General features: G+C 41.4%; 1 protein-coding gene across 1 annotated transcript in view; it reads right to left on the reverse strand.

Moving 5' to 3' along the window:
• The window catches only part of LOC134392872 (cytochrome c oxidase assembly protein COX16 homolog, mitochondrial), a 52,096-nt gene that overhangs the window by 17,335 nt on the left and 8,540 nt on the right, over positions 1 to 26,221 (reverse strand). Inside the window, exon 2 of the mRNA XM_063117596.1 lies at positions 11,495 to 11,572. Coding sequence (XP_062973666.1) covers positions 11,495 to 11,572 — 78 coding nt within the window. The remainder of the gene's footprint in view (positions 1 to 11,494; positions 11,573 to 26,221) is intronic.

Below are 26,221 nucleotides of genomic sequence, written 5' to 3' on the forward strand. Positions count from 1 at the left end.
CTGCCACTACTAAATATGTTCTATGATGGCTGAACCTCCATGATGGCTCGTTTTGGTCCAACAATAATCTAGTCTGAAAGCTAGGGCTGAACTGCATCAATGCAACTCTCTGTCCTCAAGTGGAATAGATAGTTTTACCACAAAAAAAAGGGGGTGGTGAAGAGGAGGAAAAAACCCAGGGAAGAATACAAGGCTCCATAGCAGACTGGCAGTGTCAATTTCATTAAGTAACCAGAAAGAAAAGATTCTTTGATGGGAAAAAAGGTTTCTTCTTTTCCTCCTTATGGCAGTATCTCTATCAACCCCTACACTGAATTCAGTCCTGAGTTGTAGAAACATTTCACAGCCACAATGTATTTATAGATACAAATTTTTGGCCAAAGGATTGAGGCTCACAGTAAAACTCACTCTGCTGTGTTCAAGCCCTTACTATAGCTTTGGCTTTCCTCTATGAACTAAATGGCTTACAAGACCCTCTTCAACTGTACAATTCTATGATCCTTTAATGTATTAGAAAAAACAAACAAACATGTAACCCAAGTCCCTAACCAGGTCCCTCAACCCAAAAGATTTTAGGGTTATTGGACTGTTGGGTAAACTGGCAACACTTTACTTTGAGGTTGGCAATCACTGATCAAATATTTGTACTTCAGAATTTTATGGGCTGCAAAACTAATTTACACTGTTGGGCATTTCCAGAAGATTAAGAACAGTTGTTTACACCCCAGAAAGGATATTTGTAAGTGGTGCTGTTTAAAAATTGAGCTCCCTTTCCTGCCATAACCCATAAAGTGCAAAATAAATTCAGCTTTCATGCTGGGAAGGCAAAGATATTTTTCCCTTCCCCCAACTCAAAGCATGAAAAGAAGCATACACTAAGAACTCTGGGATCCAGCAGTGGTTACACATTACTATGATATTATTATTATTATTATTATTATTATTATTATTATTATTATTATTATTATGTATGGACTTTGGGGAGCTTCCCTGATATGGGGCATTACCAGCGTTGGAAAGCATGAGATCAAGAGAAAATAAAGTGAGCTGATGAAGAATCTTTCTTGATTGATTCTGGACCAAGGCAATACAGGCCTATACCTACCACTATTTGCCATTGCTAGGAAGCATAGCAATCATCAGCTTTTGCAATGCTGTTGGCTTCCTTTGTCATCTTTGACATCTAACAAGTGATCTTTTCACAACCTTGTCAAAGATTTACTTGATCCATCATTTATTCTTTTTTGCCGTATTGCATGCCCATTTTAATCTTCATTCACAGGGCATCAATATGCATGCTCTATCCCTAAATTTTGTGATCAGCATATAGCTTTCTAGAACTCCTAAGCTGGCTTGTATATTTATTATTTAGACATTTTCTTAGTTTCATTGATATGCTGGCTAAATACAGTCTTTACTGGGCTTTGAGATCTTAAATACAAGCTGTCCAAAACCACTCCATATCGTTTTCACTCTCTTATTCAACAGAATTTTAGTAGCAGACGTTAGCTATCCCAAATATTCATGATCTAGGGTTCAGAATATCACATCTATGCAGTGAACCAAGTAAATGGCTTGGATTAAAATAGCTTGTTCATAACGTATAGGATAAAGAATTGTGTGCTGTTCACACCTAGCCTATCACTGCCCTAAATACCCACATCCTCTAAGGGAAAAGGGGAAAGTCTTGCAACGTGTTCTAAATGTTAACAAATTCAACAGTGCATCACCTTTCTCTGGTCATACACTCAGCTACAGAACCTACTCAACTCCCTTGTGTTGCACTACAAAGTGTACCTCTATATGAACTTTTTGTGCATTCTTTTCATGGATTTCTTGTCTACCTTCACCAAATATGAGAAAAAGAACCTCTAAGGTATTTGACTACACATGCCCAACTTTTTTGTCAAAATAAAATAAAAAATGCTTTGCACTGGAAAAGACCACAGTAACAGAGGCCCATAACAATTTAACACAGATGGAGAAGGGGAGGAATTTCCTGTGCTACAAATCCTTTTTCTTTCCAGTTCTCTCTTTCCAGCCTTAGCCACCCTGATTATTATTATTATTATTATTATTATTATTATTTATTTATTTATTTATATAGCACCATCAATGTACATGGTGCTGTACAGAGTAAAACAGTAAATAGCAAGACCCTGCCGCATAGGCTTACATTCTAATAAAACCATAATAAAACAATAAAGAGGGGAAGAGAATGCAAACAGGCACAGGGTAGGGTAAACAGGCACTGGGTAGGGTAAAACTAACAGTATAAAGTCAGAACAAAATCAAGTTTTAAAAGCTTTAGGAAAAAGAAAAGTTTTTAGCTGAGCTTTAAAAGCTGCGGTTGAACTTGTAGTTCTCAAATGTTCTGGAAGAGCGTTCCAGGCGTAAGGGGCAGCCGAAGAAAATGGACGAAGCCGAGCAAGGGAAGTAGAGACCCTTGGGCAGGCGAGAAACATGGCATCAGAGGAGCGAAGAGCACGAGCGGGGCAATAGTGTGAGATGAGAGAGGAGAGATAGGAAGGAGCTAGACTGTGAAAAGCTTTGAAGGTCAGCAGGAGAAGTTTATATTGGATTCTGAAGTGAATTGGAAGCCAATGAAGAGATTTCAGCAGTGGAGTAACATGGTCAGAGCGGCGAGCGAAGAAGATGATCTTAGCAGCAGAGTGGTGAACAGAAACCAACGGACTGATGTGAGAAGAAGGAAGGCCAGTGAGAAGAAGGTTGCAGTAGTCCAACCGAGAAATAACCAATGCATGAACAAGAGTCTTGGCAGAAGAGACAGACAAAAATGATCGAATCCTGGCAATGTTACACAGGAAAAAACGTCAGGATTTAGCTACTGCCTCAATATGAGGAATAAAGGAGAGCGAGGAATCAAATATAAAGCCAAGACTACGAGCTTCCTTGACTGGAGTAAGTGTAACATCATTGACAGTAAGAGAGAATGAGAGATGAGGAGAAGGTTTAGGAGGAAAAACAAGCAATTCAGTCTTTGCCATATTAAGTTTCAAACGACGATGAAGCAACCAAGCTGAAATATCTGAGAGACATGTTTGCCACTTGCAGGGGATCTGTGCCCTTCCATTCTACAAGAGGAGGAAAGATCTGCATCATGACTCCAGTTTTGCCATCCACTATTAAAAAAACCATTAAACTAATACCCAGATGCTAATTTAATGATAATGTCCCATAAATTGGTATTTGAATTTATTTATGTAAAACCTGTGCTCCCCTATCCTTCAGTTTTACATCTCCCAGGATAGCTTGCAGTCCTTTAAAAAAAAAGAAAGCTGAATCATGACTATAAATATGTATCTTTGATAAAGTCGCCTAAAATAACTCTGTTTTTTAGCTTACGTAGTTACAGAAGTCCCCACAAGACATGTAAAAAAATTAAATCTGACCAACAACAAAACAATGCTAATAAAGCACACACAAAAAAGTTGTTTATAATTAGGAGATACTCAAAAAAAGCAATATACTGAACTATAACATAACAAACATGAGTAGGGAATTAGAATAAATAAACTGAGGCCACACAGAATACAAAGATGCACATTATATAGAAGTAAACATAAAGCTGGATAGAATGCAATCTGAGAATCTTGGTATGAACATAGATCTTGATCTTTACAGGATTCCAGCATAATCCTGTTTTGCAGTGACCACTTCTTCAGAAATTAAACTAAATAACGCCTCAAAGACAACACACACACCGTGGGAGCAACGATAAGGATAGAAAATATTCTTTGATTATACTGCATTACTTCTCACCACAAAACATGTGTTATCTCCAAAGCTAATAAGGCTCAAATCACAGGCAGCTGGTTCACTCGCTCTACTAGCAGTGAGGGTTTTTTTTTTTAATGCAAATTAAATCTGCCCTGATGTTTTGCCTTGACTACATTAATGTGAAGACTATTTTGCTCACTTGTCCAAATGCTGCCTAGGATAGAGAACATGCACACCAGATAGCTATTGTTAACAAGCATTAGCATTACATCGTAAAAGCTAGCAAACATTTCTTACAGAGTCACCTCCTCATTACTGAAACAGTAGCTCCTCTCTATCAACAGATGAATGTTCAATTGTGCCATTCATGGACACGATGGTGGTGATGTTTTGTTTTTAAACAACAGCAACAAGGGAAATTCTGACTGCAACAGTCCCTTCACAAGACATTTGTTTCACTTTCGTAACAGTGGTGCTGTGAGAACAAGGCTTCAGGATGGAATTTTGGAATGGAGCCAACAGTGCAGATCACCTATAGGGTGCAAATGCTCTTTATTTAGGGTTATTTACAGTGACAGAGGGGCAATGACAGGTTCTGGCCGAAGAGCCCACAATAACATAGATGGCTTTAAAAATATATTAGATAAATTCATTAGGTATGTGGCCTATTAGCCGCAACTGTTTCCAAGTCCAGCAAGTATACCTGTGAATACCAGGTGCTAGGCACCAGCAGGCCCTGCTTGTGAACTTTATAGAGGCATCCAGCTGGCTACTGTTGCAAACAGAATGCTGGACTAGATGAAGCCGCAGGAACCAGTGGGATGCTGTGATGTCAGACTAGGACTGGGCAGACCCCGGCTCAAACCCTCAATGTGCTACAAAGGTCACAGGGTGACCTGGGGCCAGTCACCATCTCTCAGCATAGCCTACCTCCCAGGGTTGTTGAGAGGATGAAATGGAGGGAAGGAAGAACAACATCTGCTACGCTGAGCTCCCTGGGTGAAAGGTAGGATATAAAATGCTGTTAGCAAATAAATAAATGTGGGGCCCTTGCTATGAGTGCACAGCCAGCCCTGACATCACTGTGTTCCTCTTTCCGCTCTCTCATTGGCTCTGTTCAGAAGACACCTTAAACCATGGCGGTTAAGCCACAAAGCCGGGATGTGTTCAGAAGACACCTTAAACCATGGCTTTAACCATGGTGAATAAAGCAAAAAGCCTTATTCACTGTGGTTAAAGCCATGGTTTAAGGTGTCTTCTGAATGGGCCCGCTATAAAAGCATCTAAGCTCCACTACTCCCAAGAGGAGCAGCATAAGTTATAGCCCTAGATGAGCTAACCAAGGAAGGAAACAAACACTGCCCTAAACAATTCATAAAAGGCCTGCACAACAGTGGAGAATACTGGAGAGTTGTCAGAGATCAACATACTGATTTAAAAACACACACACATGGGACAGGAATGTATGTAGAGACCCCCTGTGGCAGTTGAGAGACGAGAGAATGCATCCAATGTGATATAGAGTGGGGGGGGGATTGGGAGGAGAACATGGAATTCAGAGACCTGCAGCGTAAGGAAACAGGATAATCAACGTAGGGGCAAAATGACGTGTAGTGCTGTAGAAAGAGAGAAGAGGGGCAGCGCTACAGACGATAAAAAAAAAGAAAGCTGTGAGGTTGCAGAAAGAAAAGAGAGATGTGCCCTTCCTGAATTAATTTAAAAAACATAAAAGCAGCAACTAGTTCAGAGAAATACAGGGTCATATTTAGACCATTTATTTACCACCTTTCCAATTTAAAATGGGGGCTTAAGCACGTCCAAAACCAGCCAGGCTGCTATTGAAAGATACACAACTTGGTATATAGGTTCTCTTTTTAGAACTGGAACTCTTCTGCTGAATAACTGGCTGACTCATCCTGAATGTAATGGAGGTAGATGGGGCAAGGGAGTAAGAAAAGTAAGACACCTATGTTTAAAATATTAAAAGACAATTCCTCAAGGTGCCTTTGTAAAGCCTCTTTAATATGCTGTACCTGTACTTTTACAAACCACTTAAATAGCCTGAAGTGCAGGATTTAAAACAAAATGCCCTCGAGGCTTAGGCTGAGGAAGAGGAAATGTTATATAGTACAGTGCTTCAAAACTTTCCTTCTTTCCTTCTGTTCTTCAAAAAGGGTGCAATTATATGAAAAACGCACTGGTGTTTTCTGCTAGGTTTTGAAGCCTTTAAACATCAAACATGCAACTTGGAGATTCATCTACTGCAGTGTCGTTAGAGAGAGATCTGCTGGGTCATCACATTTATTTCTATAGTGCATTGTTACTAACTTGTTTTGAACTCCAATTAAAATCAGTTTTCTGCAAGTCCGATTGACCCATAACTCAGGTATTTGGTCCCTTACATTCAAAAGTATGATTGTCTTTTGAGGCTGCAATGCCCCTGGAGCTTCACGTAAATAGAACTAGAATATGTTGAAAAGACACAACCCAAGGACCAGATTCTCCTCCTTGTGCATGTTCAGAGAAATACATATGTAATGGTTTTGACTGGAAGAAATGGTGAGGAGGCTTAGTGAGTTCTCACAGGTCTGTTCAGTGTACAAATATATATCAATATCTTATATACATTTACGATCATATTATGCATGGATAGAAGCTAGTATAGTCAAATGTAGGCAGCATCTTTCAGAAGGCTTCAGGTAGCCAAAGTAGGCCTCTTCAACAGCAAAGCTTTCTGACCTGTCCCTCACGCTGCCAATTAGTGCAAGGCAGCTGTAGCTCCATATCTTTTGCCTCTACTCTCAGTGATAAGGGCATTGGACATTATTTCATTCCTTAACCTGGGATCGTTCTTCCTTTTGCTTGGGAAAGTTTTGGCTTTCCAAAGAAAACAGCTCAGCATGTTCCCAAGGTAGGGTAAAATGTCTCAAAGATCTAGATAACCTTGGGAACAAAGGGATTTCAGCAGTCTCGCTTTAGGAGGAGTTGCAAACTAGCCTGAAGAATCTGCTTTGGCCCCGAGGAAAGGCATTCTGTATGCCGTGGGGACCCTGACATACAACCAGGTGGACAACTGCTTTGTACCCTGAAGGGACGTGAGCTTTCTTTGTTTATTCTTTCTACCCCCATATATCATCTTTTATGTATTCAATAAACTGTTAAACTGAACCATTAACAATTCAAGAGAACATAACAATTACATTCTATTATTTGTTCACAAGTAATGGTTGCATCTACCAAATAAAACTTCTACATAAACATCAGTAGTTTCAAAATGGCACTTAGGTGGGAGCAGCTTCATGTATGAAAGTAAATTATAGAATTTAACTACAACCCTTTAGTTCATACATATAATGAACCATTCTTCAATATTTCATTAAAGGCATCAAATTCTTAATCAAATGGATTCACTTTTCCTCAGGGCTTAAAGAGAATAAAACCAGAGCTCAATCCAAGATGCACTAAATAGCAGTCAAAGTAGCTTCTATACTGACATCTAGTGAACTGCAACAGCTATAGGAAAAAAACATCATCCATAATTTTAAGTATTTACACAATACTTTTCATGCCCAAAGTGCTTTATAAACACTTACTTTCAAATCCCCGGTAAAGCACGTAAAATGAGAATTTATGTATTTGTATTGCTCTAAATAGATTTCCTTGGAAGCAACAGAATTGTTTTTGAATGCCATTTTGTTTTTGTAGCCAATATTTGTTATTCTGAAGATGGCATTAGAAATATCTGGAGAGTTTAGGTTCATGTAGTTTGCATTCAGAACATTGTACTGATGGGAGAAAATTGCCAACACTGTTTATAGGACCAGAACATTCAGTCTTTTTAATTTGGACTGAACGCAGGGGTCCTATAAACACTGTTGGCAAAGAGTTGAGTGTGAAGTGGAGCAAGTACCATGCTAAGTTTTTAATTTTTGTGTATACTGGTGTGTGTGTGTGTGTGTGTGTGTGTGTGTATGTGAGGTGCTTGCTAAATACTGAGGCCTTGAAAAGAACAGATACTATATTCTACATAAGGCACTAAAGCACCAGAGTCATCAGGGATCTTGTTCATGGTACTGTAAGCACAGCTGAACACTAAGTACCTACTCAGGTCCACCACATACAACACCTCTAGCATCTTTCCCCATATCACAAGTGGATCAGCGCAATCACAGGCTGATAGTGGGGTAGTACAAAGTTCTGAATAATTGTACTTACAAACTCTGCTGGACAGATTGTCTGGATTGGGAGTTGGAAGCCCTGTGCAAATTCTACTTTGATGGTTGTTTCCAGAATGTGGTGCTGTGGGATTATCGTCTGGGCCTTGGTAGCTATGCTATTGGGTTTCTCATGGCTCTCTTCTATCGACCATGCTGTTCAACATCTACCTGAAACCAGGGGGGGAGGTTATCTGGAGGTGTGGGCTGACATATTATCAATATGCAAATGACACCTATCTCCCTCTCCCACCCCCCTTTTCATTAAATCCAGGTGATGCATTGGTTGTTCTGAATCAATGCCTGGACATGGTAATGGTCTGGATGAGGGCCAATAAACTGAAACTCAATCCAGGCAAGATGGAGGTACTGTTAGTGGGTGGTTTATCTGCTCAAGTAAGTGATGTTCAACCTGTTTTGGAGTGGGTTGCACTCACCTGAAAGGATCAGGTTCTTGGTTTCAGGTGCTCTTGGATCCAGAACTCTCACTAGAAGCACAGGTGAATTCAGTGGCATGGAGCACCTTTTATCAGCCTGGGCTGATATACCAAGCACATCCTTATCTGGAAAGCGATAGCCTAGCTACATTTATCCATGCTCTGGTGACCCCTCATCTGAATTACTGAAATGTGTTATATGTGAGGCTGTCTTTGTAAAAGGTCTGGAAACTTCAGCTGGTCCAAAATAGGGCAGCAGGATTGTTAACGGGGACTGGCAAATGTGATCATATTATGCCAGTACTTTTCAATCTGTGCTGGCTGCCAGCCATGTCCGGCCCCAATTCAAAGTGCTAGTTTTAACATTCAAAGCCCTAAATGGCTCGGAGACAGATTACCTGAAGGATAATCTGGACAGGTTACCTGAAGGACAGGTTACTGGAAGGATAATCTGGACCCTAAGATTGTTCTCAGTGGTTCTTCTCTGGTAGCCCCTACCAAAAGAAGTGAGGTGGACGGCTACTAAGAAGAGAACCCTTTTTGTTTTAGTATCCCAGTTGTGGAATGAGCTTCCCAGAGAGGCTCACCTGGTGCCTACGTTGCACTCTTTCCGGTGCCAGGTGAAGACTTTTTAATTTCCCCAGGCATTTTGGTCTTTCAGTTTCTGTTGTTTTAAATCTTTGCATTGCTGCTAGTTTTTATTTTGGTTTGTACTTTTATTTTATAGGTAGTTTTAAACATTTAAGGTTTATCTGAAGTTATATTTTACAGTTTTAATTGTTGTGAACCACCCAGAGATCTTCAACTATTGGGTAGTATAGAAATGTAATAAATAAATAAATATAAAGTCATAGCACTGAAACACTGTGCATTCAGAATCCAGGTACTGAAACCAGCAAGGGGGAGGGGTGGGAGTTCTTGCCTGAAACCTTAAACAGGGTCGACAATCTGCTCAAAGACAATACACAAAACTGAAAGACAGCTAGCAGCCTTTTCCCAGATTGTGACAGCACCTTTCCAAGCTGTTGCTATCATGGGAATTGCTGAGGCTTGATCTGTGTACAGCTTGGTTCACACAAACATTTCCACATGTGCCTGGGGAGAGGCCACTGCAACTGCTTGCAGGGAAAGGGGAAATGACTTGAGTAATCCATTGTGTGGAAGACATCGACATATTCCATCATTCTTCTCTGCTGTACTTCAGCATGGCTCAAAACTAAGGCTCAAATAGAATCTAGGATTATTTGCCAGAAGCAAATCTATTTATATATCATCATCCAATTCTGCACCAGTGGAAAAACAAAAAAATTACAGTATTAATTATTCAGCTGCATCAAACCATCCACTAACTGGGATGTGCAGCACTGAACTAGTCTGATTTTTTAAAAAAAATATGTTAAGCAAATGACTTTTATTATTACAGCTCTGATGAACAACAATAGGTTGTTCTGAGTAGTACAAATGTTTATATCACTCACCAACCTTGAACATGTGAAATGACATTTCTAAGTGATTCTTTAAAAAAATTGGAGTTGCAGTCAAGTTGACACACTAATGAATTTGGTCTCTGAAAATTAACTTATACAGAGAAATTAGCAAGGGTTTTTCTTCATTAAACTCAAAGTTCAGCCCTATCTGAATTGCTTAACAAGAAGAGGGGGAGGGGGACAAACAGGATCATCATCAATCCCTTGCTACATGCAGTCACTGTGATTAGCTTATTGAAAGCCAATTAAATGTAGGAAGCCTGGCTAGACAAGACAACTTAATTATTCCGTAAAGTTCAGCAACAGACTCCACAATGGCTGTGCATGCCCTTGTTGGCAGACTGAACACACAGCCACCGCTTTTCTAGAAAAAGCTTTTATGCTTTATATGCCGCCTGACAAAGGGCGGATCCGCACGTCGGCCCCAGAGCGCATTTATGCGACCCCAGGGCACCCCGAAAACGATAGTCTGTACTTGCCTGTAAAAGGAAATGAGGAAGAGCCGCCGCCGCCGCCCAGCTTCCTGCTCCCTGGCCGGCTCGGAGAGCTCTTTTTGAAGAAGGCGGGGTAGAGAGCTTCTTCCGCTCTCCACCCAGCTCTCCGTCCCGGCCGGGGAGCAGGAAGCTGGGTGGCGTTGGCGGCGTCATCGTCTCTTCCTCGTTTCTTTTTACAGGCAAGTACAGACTATCGTTTTTGGGGTGCCCTGGGGTCGCATAAATGCGCTCTGGGGCCGACGTGCTGATCCGCTCCTAGACAGTGGGTTGGCTTGGTTTAACTGATACCTTCATTATGTCATAGTGCTGGAGGAAAAGGCACCATATCTTACTATGCCCAAGAGCCATCCCATTTTATATGCTTATCCATCAATTATGCTTATAATTCTATCCTAATTTCACAATCTGCTAGGAAATTCTGGTCCATACCTTATTTGCTATATTTTGATTTCCCTTTGCTCCAAAAACAGAAGGTAACAACACACCAAGATTCTTAGCCATGCAACCAACCTACCATGCAACACTGCAGGCAGGCCCAACACAAGTCTTGGCAGCTCAGAACTACCGATACTTAGCCCGCAAAGTGTGAAGGGCTGTGGAGACAGGCAGTGAGGATGTGGAGGGGACAAGGCCAATGGGCCCATCCCTATTCTCCTCCTCATGTAATTCCAATCACATGGGTAGGGGAGAAATTCTAAATTTCATCAACTTAACAGTCTTTTAGCATTTAAGAAAGCTATAAAAACTGATCTCTTCCAGCAGGCCTATCAAGTGGAATTTTAGGATGCTTTTAGTATGTTTTTAGGAAGTTTTAAATATTGTGTTTTGATTAATATTTTATGTATTTTATACTTCTTGTTGTTCCCTGCCTTGATCAGGCTGTAGAGGCAGGTTAGAAATTATTATTATTATTATTATTATTATTATTATTATTATTAATAATAATAATAATATAAGGCTACAGTACCTTGGCCACACATGTACTAAAGTTTCATCTTTCTCCCAAGCATATACATTTGTATGTCTGTTAGTCCTCGTAACAGTTGGCACAACCCAATGTATGCTGTTTGTCCAGTTCTCTTGAAGCTTGCACTCTTTAAAACAAGGAGAATTCAGCTTACTTTGCTGTGGAGCTGATGAGCATCGTATCGAATCTGGGTGAACTCACGAAGTCCAAAAGAGCCACCAACTACAAGCAGCTGAAACATATAAAATGAGGGGGAAGTTAATCAGAATGGATGCAAAATAGAATCCAAAACATTATGTACAATTCTGAGAGGCTACAGACATAGGATGTGGACTCATCTTGAAGAACTGTTGTTAGGATGCCCAAGGTGACGATGATTTATTTCATTTCTACACTGCCCAATAGCCGAAGCTTGCATAATGCATGCAAAATCTTTAAATCAGGGGTCCCCAACAGTTTGGGTCCAGTGGGCATATTTGTAATATTGAGGAAGTGTCATGTGTACTGTCTCAGAATGGCTGCCATTTACAAAATTCATGCCATGATGGGTATGTCCAGTCACGTAACATCTACTTCACACAAAGTCATACTGGTGAGGCTAAGGGCCTGTTCACATATCACACTAACCCATGATAGGTGGCAAGCTATGCTGGGTAGGTGGTTATGCAAACAACCTATTGTGCTCCCGTCAGAATATCTCACAAACGAGCAACTCAGGGTAGTTTAATTCCCCCCTGCTCACCCCTCCTCCCCTTGTAGACCTCCCGCCTGGCAGGGGAGTTATCCCAACTTCCTTTGCAGTAGAAACCATATCCTGTGATTGCTCACGCTCCTGCTACTTCAGCAGCCAAACTCCTATTGGTCCACTTCATGCAAGAGGCATCTTCATCTGCCTCAGCTGGCTGCCCGTTCTCAGTCCGCTGTCAATCCATACCTGCTGCTCCCCACCCCCCCTTTTCAAGCCTTTGCCAGCTCTCATTCTCACGTTTTCTTCCCCTTCCCTCCCTTCCAGTCCTACCCCTTCCTACCCAGTGCCAATTCCTTACCTGCTGCCCTGATTTCAACGTCTGAATCCCAAGACTTTGCCACTTCCCCTCCCGCTCCTAACCACCCTTCCCTTCCATTATTTTCCCATGGCTGCCCCCCTCCAGTGCCGCTTCCTTGCCCATCGCTCTGATCCAAGCCGGATTTCCAAGCCTTCACCAGCTCTCTTTTCTCCACTCATTTTCAGCAAAAAAAGAAAAAGAAAAGAAAAGGTGGGGGCTCCAACTCCTTGAAAGTTTGCAGGCATGTGATGAAATTTAATATACAAGCTCCACATATACCTGTTGCACTACTGGATAAATGCACCACTTTGCATTTTCATGAAAAGTGATGTTTTATCAACACATGAAGCTGTTTGGGAAATGGGAGGGAGGGGAAAAGGTTGCTTTGGAGCCAGAGACACAGCTGAATGTGGAAGGAAATCCAGCTTGATCAAGGTCACTCTGCAGATTAGACACATGTGAGAGCGAAAAGAACTTTGCGTCTTTGCAGAGTGCATCAGCGAAGGTGGAGGGAAGGAGGAGTAGGGTAGCAAAGGAGGGGGAGCACTGGCAGTAGGCACAATTTGTTGCTAGGCAGATCTCTGGAACAGAGATCGCTTGACAGGTCTAGAGCAACAGCAGCTTTTTTTGCTGCTCTTGCAGAGCGTCTCTGTAGGTGATCGCCATAACCCACCATAGGTAAAACAACACCTACAGTAGACCGTGGGTTCTCAGGGAGGGTTGCTTGTGGGAAAGAACCCACTCTGTGTAGGGCGGTGGAACAGCACACATACGACACACTAACCCATTGTGGTTTACGTAGGAAACCAAACTACCTTGATTTGTGTGCTGTGCGAACCCAGTTCACAAAAGGACAAACTCTGAGAACACCCACAAACCTCCACTCCACAGTCAACACTCACAAACAAATCTCTGCCCTGCTCCCTCTTGTCCCCCACTGGGTTGTCCTCTTCAGCCCCTTGACCCACCAGCTTCCTGCCCCCCCCCCCCACCGCTTGCCAGGCAGCATAATTCCTCCATTGAGTGCAGGGTTCCCTCCCCCAACACACACAAATTGCCAGTGTGCCCCCCACCCCAATCTGGATTGGGAGCCTAGTGTAGGAGGGAGGGGAACTTTAACCCATGGGAGGCCTGATCTGGATTGGCCAAAGTGGTGGTGGGGGGAGGGTCATCCCCCTTACTCCCATGCTAGGATCCTGATCAGTACTCCTACTGCACTGGTGGTTTTAAAAAGCCCTGCCTACCTACCCCTGCTCCCAGTCACTCAACAGGCTTCAAACTTCCTTCCCAGCGGATACTACTTGACCCCTCCCTTCCAATTTATCATTTTCTTCTTGGCAATTGGACACACTTCAAAGTGAGGTGCTAGACTGTAACCCACCCCCCTGCCCATCAGTTTCACTTTCTAAGAATGCCTCTTGGACCAAATGCTCCCAGGGAAATAAAGATGGCACTGAAGGCTGGCCCTTCAACCTGCAGTGAAAGTTTGGTACAATAAAATGTGGGACCTTGCAGTGATAGCTAAATTATATTAGAACAAAAGAAAATAGAAATGGGATACCTGTACAGAAAGGTGTGTGTGTGGGACTTTTACTGATTATTGCAAAAAGAATGTAATACATCCCAATGTCATATATATATTCTTCATGAAAGTTTATGTTAACATTTATGGTATATATTTTGCAATGTTTTCCATCCTCATATTTCATTCAAGTTTATTCTGATATGGGGATTTAGTATGATTAATTAGAGGAAGACATGTTTTTTCTCTGTATGTTGAATAATATATTTTAAAATTTGCCTCTTAAAACAAAAAGCTAAGCATGCTATAAGTATAACATTGGCTCAGACCCAGCAACTCTTGCACAATGGCCCAGGGCACAAATATTAAAGTCAGTTAAATGGTACATGTGGGTGCTCGTGTGAGAGATATTGATGCTGTTCTAGGTAAGAGGTTTGTACTGTTTCCTGAGAAACTAACTTGATTGACCATCTATGTCAAGTGGGCAGGTCTACGACAGCTTTCATTTTCAAACATATCAACAATTCCACTTTTGTACAGAGGATATCCTGAAGAATCAGATTTTCTTGATCTCTGCTGCCTTCCAGTGTTCATATCTCCCCTCCTCTTGAGTCTCCTTCACTTAGCAGCATTAAGGAGCCTTAGCACCAGAGTCCCGGCACCTGTTCTCACCATTTTCATACTTTTAACAAGTGAAGCCACATTACTCAGTAGGTGGATTGTGATGCCAAGGTGAAAAGGACCCAATTAAGCTTCCAGAACACACCAGCAGGTTGGAACCAGGATCCTACTGTACGTTATTATATAGCTGGAGAAATCAATTGCTGCTGCACCTATATCATAATTAGTTCTGTTGTTATTAGCTCCAAACCACCGAGACTTATGAATAGGAGCTGTAAAAAAACAGGAAAGAAGTGGACATCTCTGCATAAAGGAAAATGAAACTACTTTTCTTGGTCAAACCATGGCATAAAAAGTACCTTGCTATACTGCAGCAAGATCATATATATTCATGCATGACCAACCTTGGTTATTGAAGAGTTCCATGTATGACCAAATCTGTGGATCATGGGCCTACCCTAAACACATCTGACAAAACAGAAAAATAGTAAGGAGTAGATTCAAATCCAAAGTTGGTAAAGGAAATCCTCTAATGCTAGATTAGCTGGTACTAGCCCATGTGATGTAGCCTCTATGACTAAAAAGAATAATTAGTAGAGGTCTGACCTTATGAAAGCAGTGAAAAGGATTGAATTGAGCTTTTGTGGGGTGGAGCCCAGGCCATTTTTGAAAAGGTTCTTACATTCTGCATAAAATACCCTCCCTTCAGCATTTATTGAGAGGACCTACAAAAAGGAAGGAAAAAGTGTTCATCACTCAGATTGAAGGAAACAATGCCCTCATTTTGATTTGATTTTGTGACATTGGCTATACAGCATTGTAACATCACAAGCTGAGCAACAACCTGCAAATGGATTTTAATCCAAAGTAATATTTTAATGAACATACACAAATACTGCTGTCTTCTTTAATAATTATTACCACTGTAATAATTTACACAGGTGGACATCGAATGTAGCTTCACTCTACAGTGATTAAGTGTTTATACATGAACACTGGTTACTCAAGCCAAAGCAACATACTGTATGAACAGCAGCTACGCTGGACTGAAACAGCTGCACTAGGAAGTTATGTCTCCATAATAGAAAGTAACAGTTAGCTTTTGCTAGAACTATTAAAGTCTAGTTTGTCTCACTTCAAGCATGCAAAATGTGTGCTACAGAATCCATGTTAATGTTACAGTTTATTCACATAAAGATACAACAGCTATATCTCATAACCCAACTCTTAACAAATTGAAACGGACCAATATAGGCCTGCCATTAGAAAACGAATGGAACAATCCGATATGTATCTACCCAAAACTAAGTCCCACCAAGTTCAACAAGGCTTGCTCCCAGTTGAATGGACACAGGATTACAGCCTAAATGACCCTATGCATAGCCCCCCCCCCCCAAATAATGTTTTTCACATCCAGAGTAGTCAGTTGGATTATGGTAGTGGTCCTCAACCTTTACAGACTCAGAACTAAACATAGAACCTACTTTCAACTTGTAAAGTTTTATTATTATTTTTGTCTCTTTATAGTTGTGGTGCCTCTGGTGCAAAATGCCCTAAGTTAGTTTGCAACAGAGCTATGGCTCATGACCCACCAGCTGAAGACCTGGGAGGGGCAATAATTCAGCAGTAAAAAGTCCAGCGTGAAACCTGGGGAGCTGCTGCGAATCAGTGTTGTCAATACTGGGTTAGATGGATCAATGGTCTGACTCAGTATAAGGCAGCTTCCTATGTTCCTAAGACCAATTAGTTATGACACTTACACATGCCCAACGTGCTCTGGATTGTACCCATCTGATCCCATAGAATCAGCATTAGTTCCCTTGCATTTTTTTCTTTGAACAACAAGTCATATAATATATTCCTGTCGCTCTCACATTTTTCTTGACCAAGGTTGCCACATCTTCAGGCAAGAAGAAGGGAACTGGCTTTCCCCCCTCATTCTCACATTTCATTTACCAATGTGCCAACTTTAATGTTGGTCACTGACTAAAAACTCAGCTAAAAGAGATTTGTCCAGGTAACATGAGTGTGATTTCACTGACACAGTGCAAGCCACAAATCAGCAATTCCTTGCCTTGGGAACCAATAACATAATCTGGATCTGCATAAACTATAGCTGTAAACTGGTGAATATACTTCAGCAACATCAAGCACGCTCTTCCAACAATCCCCAGAAGAAAGTATTTGGAATTATCTTTCAGAGCAACAAGGCCTTCTTGGCTCTGGTGCCTGTGGTCATAGAGACAAGACTTCTCCGAGCCTATTACAAGATATACCAAAACCTGTAATATGATGACTGGGCCATACACCAATGAGCTGAGGCTATAATAGACAACCCACCAATGTCCTCTCTAAGGCTCAGTCCTCTCCTTGACCCCCAAACCACTAAAGCGCTCATCCCTTTCAGACAAGATCTGTTTGTCTGCTTCAGTCTAGTGATTACAGGGAACAGTACACTTTAAGGGTCAGGATAGACTTATTTTCTTTCTTTGAAAGGAACAAGTGAGCCAATTTTGATTCCCAAGATACTCTGTCACATCTTGGCAAAGACTTGTAGTAATTAATACAGATGCTGCTGCTGTTTGTACCTTCTGTTTCACTGTGATGTTTTTATTTCTTATTGCTATAATGGATATTTTTACAAGTTTATATAAGCTGCTTTGGGCATCAAATGATGGAAAGGCAGCATATAGATAAATAAAAATCTATGACCAATAATCTTGCTTTCCCAATAGACAGACAATAACGTATAATTTGTCTTCAAACGCAACCTATTTTCCTAGTTTAGGGGCATAACATAGTTTGTAACATTGTGCTCTTTCAATTGTTAGTTCTCCCTACTGTAGACATTTTTGTATTGGATCAGAGGTTTTTCACGTTTGAGATTAACAACACGGGGGATCTGTTAATATTTTGTAGTCTGTGTGTTATACAAGAGAAGCAGGAGAATTGTCTCACTTTGACTTTGACTACTGTAAAGCCCTGAAAACATGGATCTGATGATAGATTTTACATCTGAAGGTCACCTTTAATAACACATAACAGGAATATTCCTCACTTGGCCTGCTTCCAGGATACTTTGTCAAGCACAGTCTAGCAGCATTGTGATTAAGATACTCAATATTCAGAAAGGGATTTTGTTGATGTTTCAGTGAGTTCACACACACACACACACACACTAATGTTTAAATGAAATTGTGTGCACAGGATACAAAGTAAAATAAAACATGGGATGTGACACAGAAGCACCATCTGTCATATAGGCTCAGCAACCTCAGCAAGTGTTTCATGCAGAAATTGACATTAATTTCTCATTAATAGCATGTCGAAAAGCTACTTGCAGTTCCTTGAGGAAAAAGAATGATGAGCAAACATCTACAGATGGTATTGGGCTGACTATTAAAGCTACAATAAAGATGGAGTATATTATTACTCATCAATACATAGACCTGATACATTCAGTCAGGCCTCTGATACTATAAAAACTCTGCACTCTACTACAGATTCTGATCTCAACAAATTATTCAGCAAAACCTCAAGCAGCCAACTCCTAGGTTAACAAAACATGCAGAAATTGTTCCAGCACTGCCTAGCAATGTGCTATGTTAGCTCAGTTCTGTTGCTAGAGAAACTCATTCTATGCTGTAGCACTGATTTCAAAAGCCAGATTACAAAAATTACATTCCCTTTGTCACAAATCCCTAAATTAATCACATCACAATATTCACTGCTGGCAACACCGATCATGCACTAGTGAAAAGAAAGAATGGGAAATGTTATGAAATATTTTACTCGGAGAAAGAATATGATAATTTTCAAGCCTCTTCTTTAAGGTTGCTGCTGTTGAAGCCTCGAGCTATGCATTGTGTAGCTGCAGAACTGGAACAGTCAAATGAAATATTCTCTTTTTACTTCACAGTGATGGGAATTACAGAGGTTTTGGGGGTTTCCTTTCCGAAAGAAAAATTGCTGTGTGTGCAACTTAGGGCTGCCGAAAGGTCCCAATTTGACAGCTCTGGAAACTTCATTTATTTCTTATCCAAGTACAGCAATGGCAGTGACGTTACCAATATGGCGCAACCACAGCCTGAAAAAGAGGCACCCCAAAGAGTCTCCAACTTTTTATTTAGCTTTCAGATTAAGTTGAGTTTTTGCTGAAGGCAGCCCTTACAAACAAAAGAAGTGCCCTGCTGGATCAGACCAAGGGTCCATCTCATCCAGCACTCTGTTCACACAGTGGCCAACCAGCCATCTCTGGCATTTTGTGCTGGCCCATTCTTCTGCTCCAGGAAGCATATGCCAACAAAATATTTTTGTCCAAGGGAGTTTATTCAGCAATTGCAAATTTTGAGCTTGAATAAGATGAGACTTTAAAAATGAAAGAACCTCTTATTCAGTCACTTTTCTCCATTAAATTGAGGATGGCTAAGGCCTGTATTCTCAGTGGTCTAGTACCCTGCAAGCCTATTTTGCCCCTGAGCTATAAAGAATGTAACATAAAGAATGTTCCTTAGAGATTGTACTCCCACCTTAGAGAATGTATTTCCATCTACAAGTCTATTGTTGCCTTCCTTGTCTCCCAGTTTTCCTCAGTACAGGCCCCCACTAGCCCCTTCCCTTCCATCTCAAGCAACCCTGACCCCAGAAAGCCCTCCTGCAATGTGGAGCCAACACACTCCAAATTGAGCATTGCTGTTCTTCTCCCTGCTGGTTTGCAAGAGGGCACCTCTAGTTATAGGCAGCCATCCCATAGTTTCAAGAGTCACTCCAAGTACTCCTGTGGAAGCACTCTCACATATGTGGGAGTCCAATGTGTGGCTTGATGTAAGTTAACTGCCCTCAAAGATGTGGAAGAAGAAATGTGGAAGTGTGCATACATTTTGGATAAATAACGTGTTCATAAATTGGCAAACACACATTCTGAGTCCAGGTCATGGACAGTCTCTCTCCTCCATTTCAAGCAGAGGGGAAAGCCCTAAGAATAAGTGCCATGGTGAAAAAAAGGATAAATTCCTGGCGTTTTTCTTAGTCTTTATGACATAGGCTGATAGAATTCTGCCAGGACAACTCACTGTGCATAACAAACACTCTCTTCCAACAACCGAAAAGACAGCTTTATACATGGACTTCACCAGATGGCCGACACCGAAATCAGATTGACTACATCCTTTGCAGCCAAAGGTGGCGGACATCTATACAGACAGTAAAAACAAGACCTGGAGCTGACTGTAGTTCAGATCACGAACTTCTTATTGCACAATTTAGAATAAAACTAAAGAGAATAGGAAAGACCCACAGATCAGTTAGATATGAGTTCACTAATATTCCTAATGAATATGCAGTGGAAGTGAAGAATAGATTTAAGGGACTAGATTTAGTAGATAGGGTCCCGGAAGAACTATGGACAGAAGTGCGCAACGTTGTCCAAGAGGTGGCAACAAAAAACATCCCAAAGAAAAAGAAAACCAAGAAGGCAAGATGCCTGTCTGCTGAGACACTGGAAGTAGCCCAAGGAAGAAGGAAAGCAAAAGGCAACAGTGATAGGGGGAGATATGCCCAATTAAATGCAAAATTCCAGAGGTTAGCCAGAAGAGATAAGGAATTATTTTTAAATAAGCAATGTGCGGAAGTGGAAGAAAATTAGAAACATCGGAGGTAAATTCCAGGCAAAAATGGGTATGATCAAAAACAAAGATGGCAAGGACCTAACAGAAACAGAAGAGATCAAGAAAAGGTGGCAAGAATATACGGAAGATCTGTATAGAAAGGATAATAATATCGGGGATAGCTCAGACAGTGTGGTCAGTGAGTTAGAGCCAGACATCCTGAAGAGGGAGGTCGAATGGGCCTTAAGAAGCATTGCTAATAACAAGGCAGCAGGTATCCCAGCTGAACTGTTTAAAATATTGCAAGATGAGGGCATGCCATATGCCAGCAAATTTGGAAAACACAAGAATGGCCATCAGACTGGAAAAAATCAACTTATATCCCCATACCAAAAAAGGGAAACACTAAAGAATGTTCAAACTATCGGACGGTGGCACTTATTTCATATGCCAGCAAGGTAATGCTCAAGATCCTGCAAGGTAGACTCCAGCAATTCATGGAGCGAGAATTGCCAGATGTACAAGCTGGGTTTAGAAAAGGCAGAGGAACTAGAGACCAAATTGCCAATATCCGATGGATAATGGAGAAAGCCAGGGAGTTCCAGAAAAACATCTATTTCTGTTTTATTGACTGTTCTAAAGCCTTTGACTGTGTGGATCATAACAAACTGTGGCAAGTTCTTGGTGGTATGGGATACCAAGTCATCTTGTCCGCCTCCTGAGGAATCTGTATAACGAACAAGTAGCAACGGTAAGAACAGACCACAGAACAACGGACTGGTTTAAGATTGGGAAAGGAGTACGGCAGGGCTGTATACTCTCACCTTACCTATTCAACTTGTATGCAGAACACATCATGCAACATGCTGGGCTTGACGAATCCAAGGCTGGAGTTAAAATCGCAGGAAGAAACATTAACAATCTCAGATATGCAGATGACACCACTTTGATGGCTGAAAGCGAGGAGGAGCTGAGGAGCCTTATGACAAAGGTGAAAGAAGAAAGTGCAAAAGCTGGGTTGCAGTTAAACCTCAAAAAAACCAAGATTATGGCAACCAGCTTGATTGACAACTGGCAAATAGAGGGAGAAAACGTGGAGGCAGTGACACCCTTTGTATTTCTGGGCGCAAAGATTACTGCAGATGCTGACTGCAGCCAGGAAATCAGAAGACGTTTACTTCTTGGGAGGAGAGCAATGACAAATCTTGATAAAATAGTTAAGAGCAGAGACACCACACTGACAACAAAGGTCCGCATAGTTAAAGCAATGGTATTCCCCGTAGTAACCTATGGCTGCGAGAGCTGGACCATAAGGAAAGCGGAGCGAAGGAAGATAGATGCTTTTGAACTGTGGTGTTGGAGGAAAATTCTGAGAGTGCCGTGGACTGCAAGAAGATCAAACCAGTCCATACTCCAGGAAATAAAGCCAGACTGCTCACTTGAGGGAATGGTGTTAAAGGCAAAACTGAAGTACTTTGGCCACATAATGAGAAGACAGGACACCCTGGAGAAGAAGCTGATGCTAGGGAAAGTGGAAGGCAAAAGGAAGAGGGGCCGACCAAGGGCAAGATGGCTGGATGATATTCTGGAGGTGACAGACTTGACCTTGGGGGAACTAGGGGTGGCAACGGCCGACAGAAAGCTCTGGCGTGGGCTGGTCCATGAAGTCACGAAGAGTCGGAAACGACTGAACGAATAAACAACAACTTAAGGGTTGTTAACTGTCCTCCTATCAGAAGGATAGTTGTTCATTCAGATAATTTTCCTCCCCCCCTCTTTTTTATTTGTTCTTTGTCAAATATAAAAGAAAACCCAAAAAATAGCTTTAAAAAAATCCTTAAATCAAAAATTGGACTTACTTTCGAGCATTATATGTAGCAATTTCAGTATGAAAATAAGTTTAATTTTCTCTAATTTGCTCCATTTCCCCACCTCTCTTTATTCCAAGGGTATTCCATAACCCCCCTGGGTTCCAGCAATATATTGTTATGCCCTAAAATGTTCCATGGCTAATTTAGTTTTGGAAATGCTGCTCTAGATTAGAATAAGGATGCCCACTCTTCTGCTTCTATTTCTTTAACTTTAGAAAGGAGCTCCAAGGCCCTGAAGATATTTGACCCAAAGCAGTGCATATTCACAAAAAAGCATGGGAAAGATGAAAAATATTTTAAAAAATGACTATCCAGAAGAGAAAAACATAGGCGACCCTCTATACACACACATCATCTAGCTTCAACAGCAGGGGCCTCCTCTTTCAGTTGTCATTTTGTCTAACAGAAAACCAGGTCTGGCAATACTGGAGAACTGATTACTTACACAATACTGCAACTTGCCGTTCTCTGACCTCCCCATCTCTCCTTGTTGCTGCCAGATGAATTATTCTGCACTAATCAAAATCAGCTAGCAAAATCAGCTAGCACAACCTTCTCAGACACATAAAACTTGTCTAACTGCCAGTATTACAAGCATGTGTGGGGATGTTTTCCCACTCAATTCAAGCTATGGGAGATTTACGTAGGAGATAATCTGCCCCTCTTGGAAAAATAGGAAATAAGCATCAAGACAGTATGCATGCTCATGCTCCCCACATTCCTTGGCAGGGTGGTTGTCGTCGTCCCCCGTCCCCCCGCCATTTTACAGATTGGGAAGCTTCATAGTGCACCAAGGGATCTCTATGAAGATCACTCCCATAGAGATATGTTGGCACGCTATGAAGCTTCCGTATCAGGAAAATAGGGGGGGGGGAGACCCCATTGCTAAGGACTGATGGCCCCCACAGTCCTTGGTAGGGGGGTCGTTTTCACACACACACCATTTCCTGCTTTTTAAAATTATCCTTATAAGCAAATGGGCTTATAAGGGAAATAAAAAAAGGCTGGTGCCCCAGTGGGGCAATGTTTGTGGATGTCCCCACACCCTGGCATGAAGGGGGTTCTGCTGGGAAGTGGGTCTTTAAGACTCTTCCTCCCACCCATGTACCCTGTTTCTTCTGAGTTGCACCCCATTTCTTCTGAGGAAACGGGGGCACCAGGCATGGGGGCAGGGTAGAAGTGGAACCCCTGCCACCCTTCCCCATGCCTGGCACCATAGAAGAAACAGGGTGCTTCCCCAGCTCCCCATAGGGATCTCTCTCTCTGCCTTGCTTTTGAGAGCTGTCATTTTTGACAGCTCTGAAGAGCTTCATGCAGAGACAGGGACTGCAAGGGGGAATCCGCACCACTATTCAATGGGAGGACAGAGAGGGGGTAAGGGTGGGTGGGGGAAGAGCTAGTCAACTACAGTTAGTTAATAGTGAACTTGTGGTTGATAATTATCGTGTCATCTGAGGAGTACTCCCTAGATAATCGGGTTGACTATTAACCCACCATTGACTACTGTGATGACCAAACAAGCACATGTTCTAGATATGGTGGGATATAAATGTAATGAATGAATGAATGAGTATGTTATTCACTGATTCACATGGAGAATCTACTTTTAAATAATGGCACGGCAGAGATATGGAGGGGGATTTTTTTCCATTTCATAAGTTCATTGGAAACAATGAATGGATGCCAATTGCAAATAAACAATTTGGCAAGCTTGGAAGTTTCAAAGTTGTAATTAATATTTTTCAGTGACTGTCCCTATCAAGTATATGAGAGAATGTAACCTTCATGCTCTCATCCATCTTGAATAGAGAGGTGCAAACAATAGATGCTCCATATTTCTGCACAAAGTACTCCATTTAAGTAAAGCAGCCCAATTATTACTTGAACCAAAGTGGACAACAGCATTGTGCAAACAGTGCATGGCACATACGTCCCCGCCTGACGTCTAGACTGTTGTAACCAAATTTTCAACATGGAAATGGATGTGGGCAGGCATAAAACTCTAGGGGAGGTGCATAGTAAAAAAAAGGAGCTCCCTTAGGCAGATTAGAACGTGTCTTTCATAATGGGTAAGGGAGAACAGAAAAGGCATTTTTCAAAACCCAATCTCAACAAGAAGGCAGCCCATATGTTCCATTGTGCAAGCATGAGCAAAAATGGCTTCTTCAACCAGACTGTTGTCATTTTGCATTACACACAGTGCTTGGCCAGGTCAGATAACAAGGGAATTATCACAGCTGCAGCTGTTTGAAGAACAAGTCTGTTGAGGTGGGTCAAGAACAGCTTCCTGTTAAAAACAGGGCTGTCCCTTTCTTCCCTTAAACCAAAGCACATTTCATTTTAAGAAGTGATGAATGTTCTCTCCTCTTCATTTCAGCTCCAAATATAGTCAAAAGCTATAGCTATCTGAAGACTGTTTGGCATTATTTCTTCAGTTGCTTCCACACGACAGGGAAGGGAAGCATCACACACTCCCATAGAAGAAATTAATATTCTCTTTTACCATACTGCATTCCATGGTGTAAGAAATTCTGGCCAGGAAAAAAAGGATAAATATATGGAGCCCATCATCTCCAGAGTTAAATGACACACCTCTTCCCATTAATTGGGCAATGACTTCCTTCACCAGTTAAATGGACTACAGGGTAAAAGAGGAAGTGGTGGAAAAGCCCACAAAGCAAGAAAATTCTGAAAGAAAAAAAGAGGGAGGAGGGGTAAAAAAGAATGAGTTAACAAAAAGAGCAGCTATAAGGCCCTCTGAACCATAGACAGCATCACTTAGTAAATGGCATGACGGAGCAATGCTCAAAGCCTGAGAGCATCATCTGAGGAGTGTTTTATAGTATGCTCGTTACTGGCTACTTAGAGATGTTTGCAGGTCCTTTTGATGACGATACCCACCTCCCATGCATCTCCCGCTCCTTCTGCTCTTTTTCCGTGGCAAAATAAAACATGGTAAATCCGACTTTTTGACTGAAGCGAAACTTGCTGCTATTTCCTGCTGTGTGTAGGAAAAGCAACGCGATAAAACTGCCCAATGAATGGGCCACGTGGTCGATGCTTGCTTCCTCTTTCTTCCCGGTGTGAAGAAAGAGGAAGTTGCTTGCCTCTGTTGTGGGACAGAAAAGCGATGGTAGGGAGATGCAATCCCCCACCCCACCCTGTCTGATGCTGCTCTGAGAAAGGCTTACCAATGTTAATTCAGTTTAGAGGCTGCCTCCTTTTTATGGCTTATTGTCTATTAAAATTGAAAGTAGCCTTTAAGCAACATTAGATGCACCACATTTTTGAATGACAATTTTTCTCAATTAATTTTCTTCAATTAGTTGTCTCAGAACTATGGAATGCCGTTCCCATAGGGGTTACTTTTGCATAAACATTTTCTGACAGCAGTCTTGTTTCAATTTGGGATATATCTGGCTACCAGTATATCAATATTATTTCTTATTTTATAATTTCTTGATTTTCAATATACTGACAATCCACTTGACTTCAGCTTTAATCATTCTTCTTCCAACATTAAATAGTATTATGAACAATATGATACCATCCATTGTATCTACTGCCCTACTACAAATGCATTAGATGTCAGTAGCCACAAACAACAAATGAAGGCCCTGGCAAATACAGAGATTAAAATCTGGTTTGCGAAGATCTGTTAACATATGCAACTGGAAAAAGACTTGTCAGTATGATAGGGTGTATTTATTTTCTCATATAGAAATCAATGAAGACATTGACTTCTGAAGGACTAGCAAAATACCTGCAGTGACAGCTATTGAGTTTTGGGGCAAAACTTGTAAACTTCTCCTATGGATGCTCCCAAGTTCAGCAGTTTCCTTTTCCTTACAGAAGTGAACGGCTTCCATTCATCTGAATGAGAAACAACGAAGTAGCAGTGTATGAGCATCCTCCAAAGGGCAGGAGGAAATGTGCACCACAAGTTCTGCCTGATCAAACAGAAATCAGAAACTTGCATTTGTAGATATGATATTAAGGTTTCTACACTCACCTTCTGTTTATCTTAAAGGGATTCTTTTGACTATCCTTTAAGATGAGTTTATTGTTCTAAGTATGTAATTCCACATGCTCAGGAAAGGGTCTAATAGTAGTTTATTGTAGCAGTGCCAAAGACTCTTGCACTCCCAGTACAGTAAGGAAGAGTCACATGGGGAATGAGTCACTGGCAGCTGCACCCATTATCAGAAATGTGAA

Source organism: Elgaria multicarinata, chromosome 2 (genome assembly GCF_023053635.1).
Source record: "Elgaria multicarinata webbii isolate HBS135686 ecotype San Diego chromosome 2, rElgMul1.1.pri, whole genome shotgun sequence".
Taxonomy (NCBI): Eukaryota; Metazoa; Chordata; class Lepidosauria; order Squamata; family Anguidae; genus Elgaria; species Elgaria multicarinata.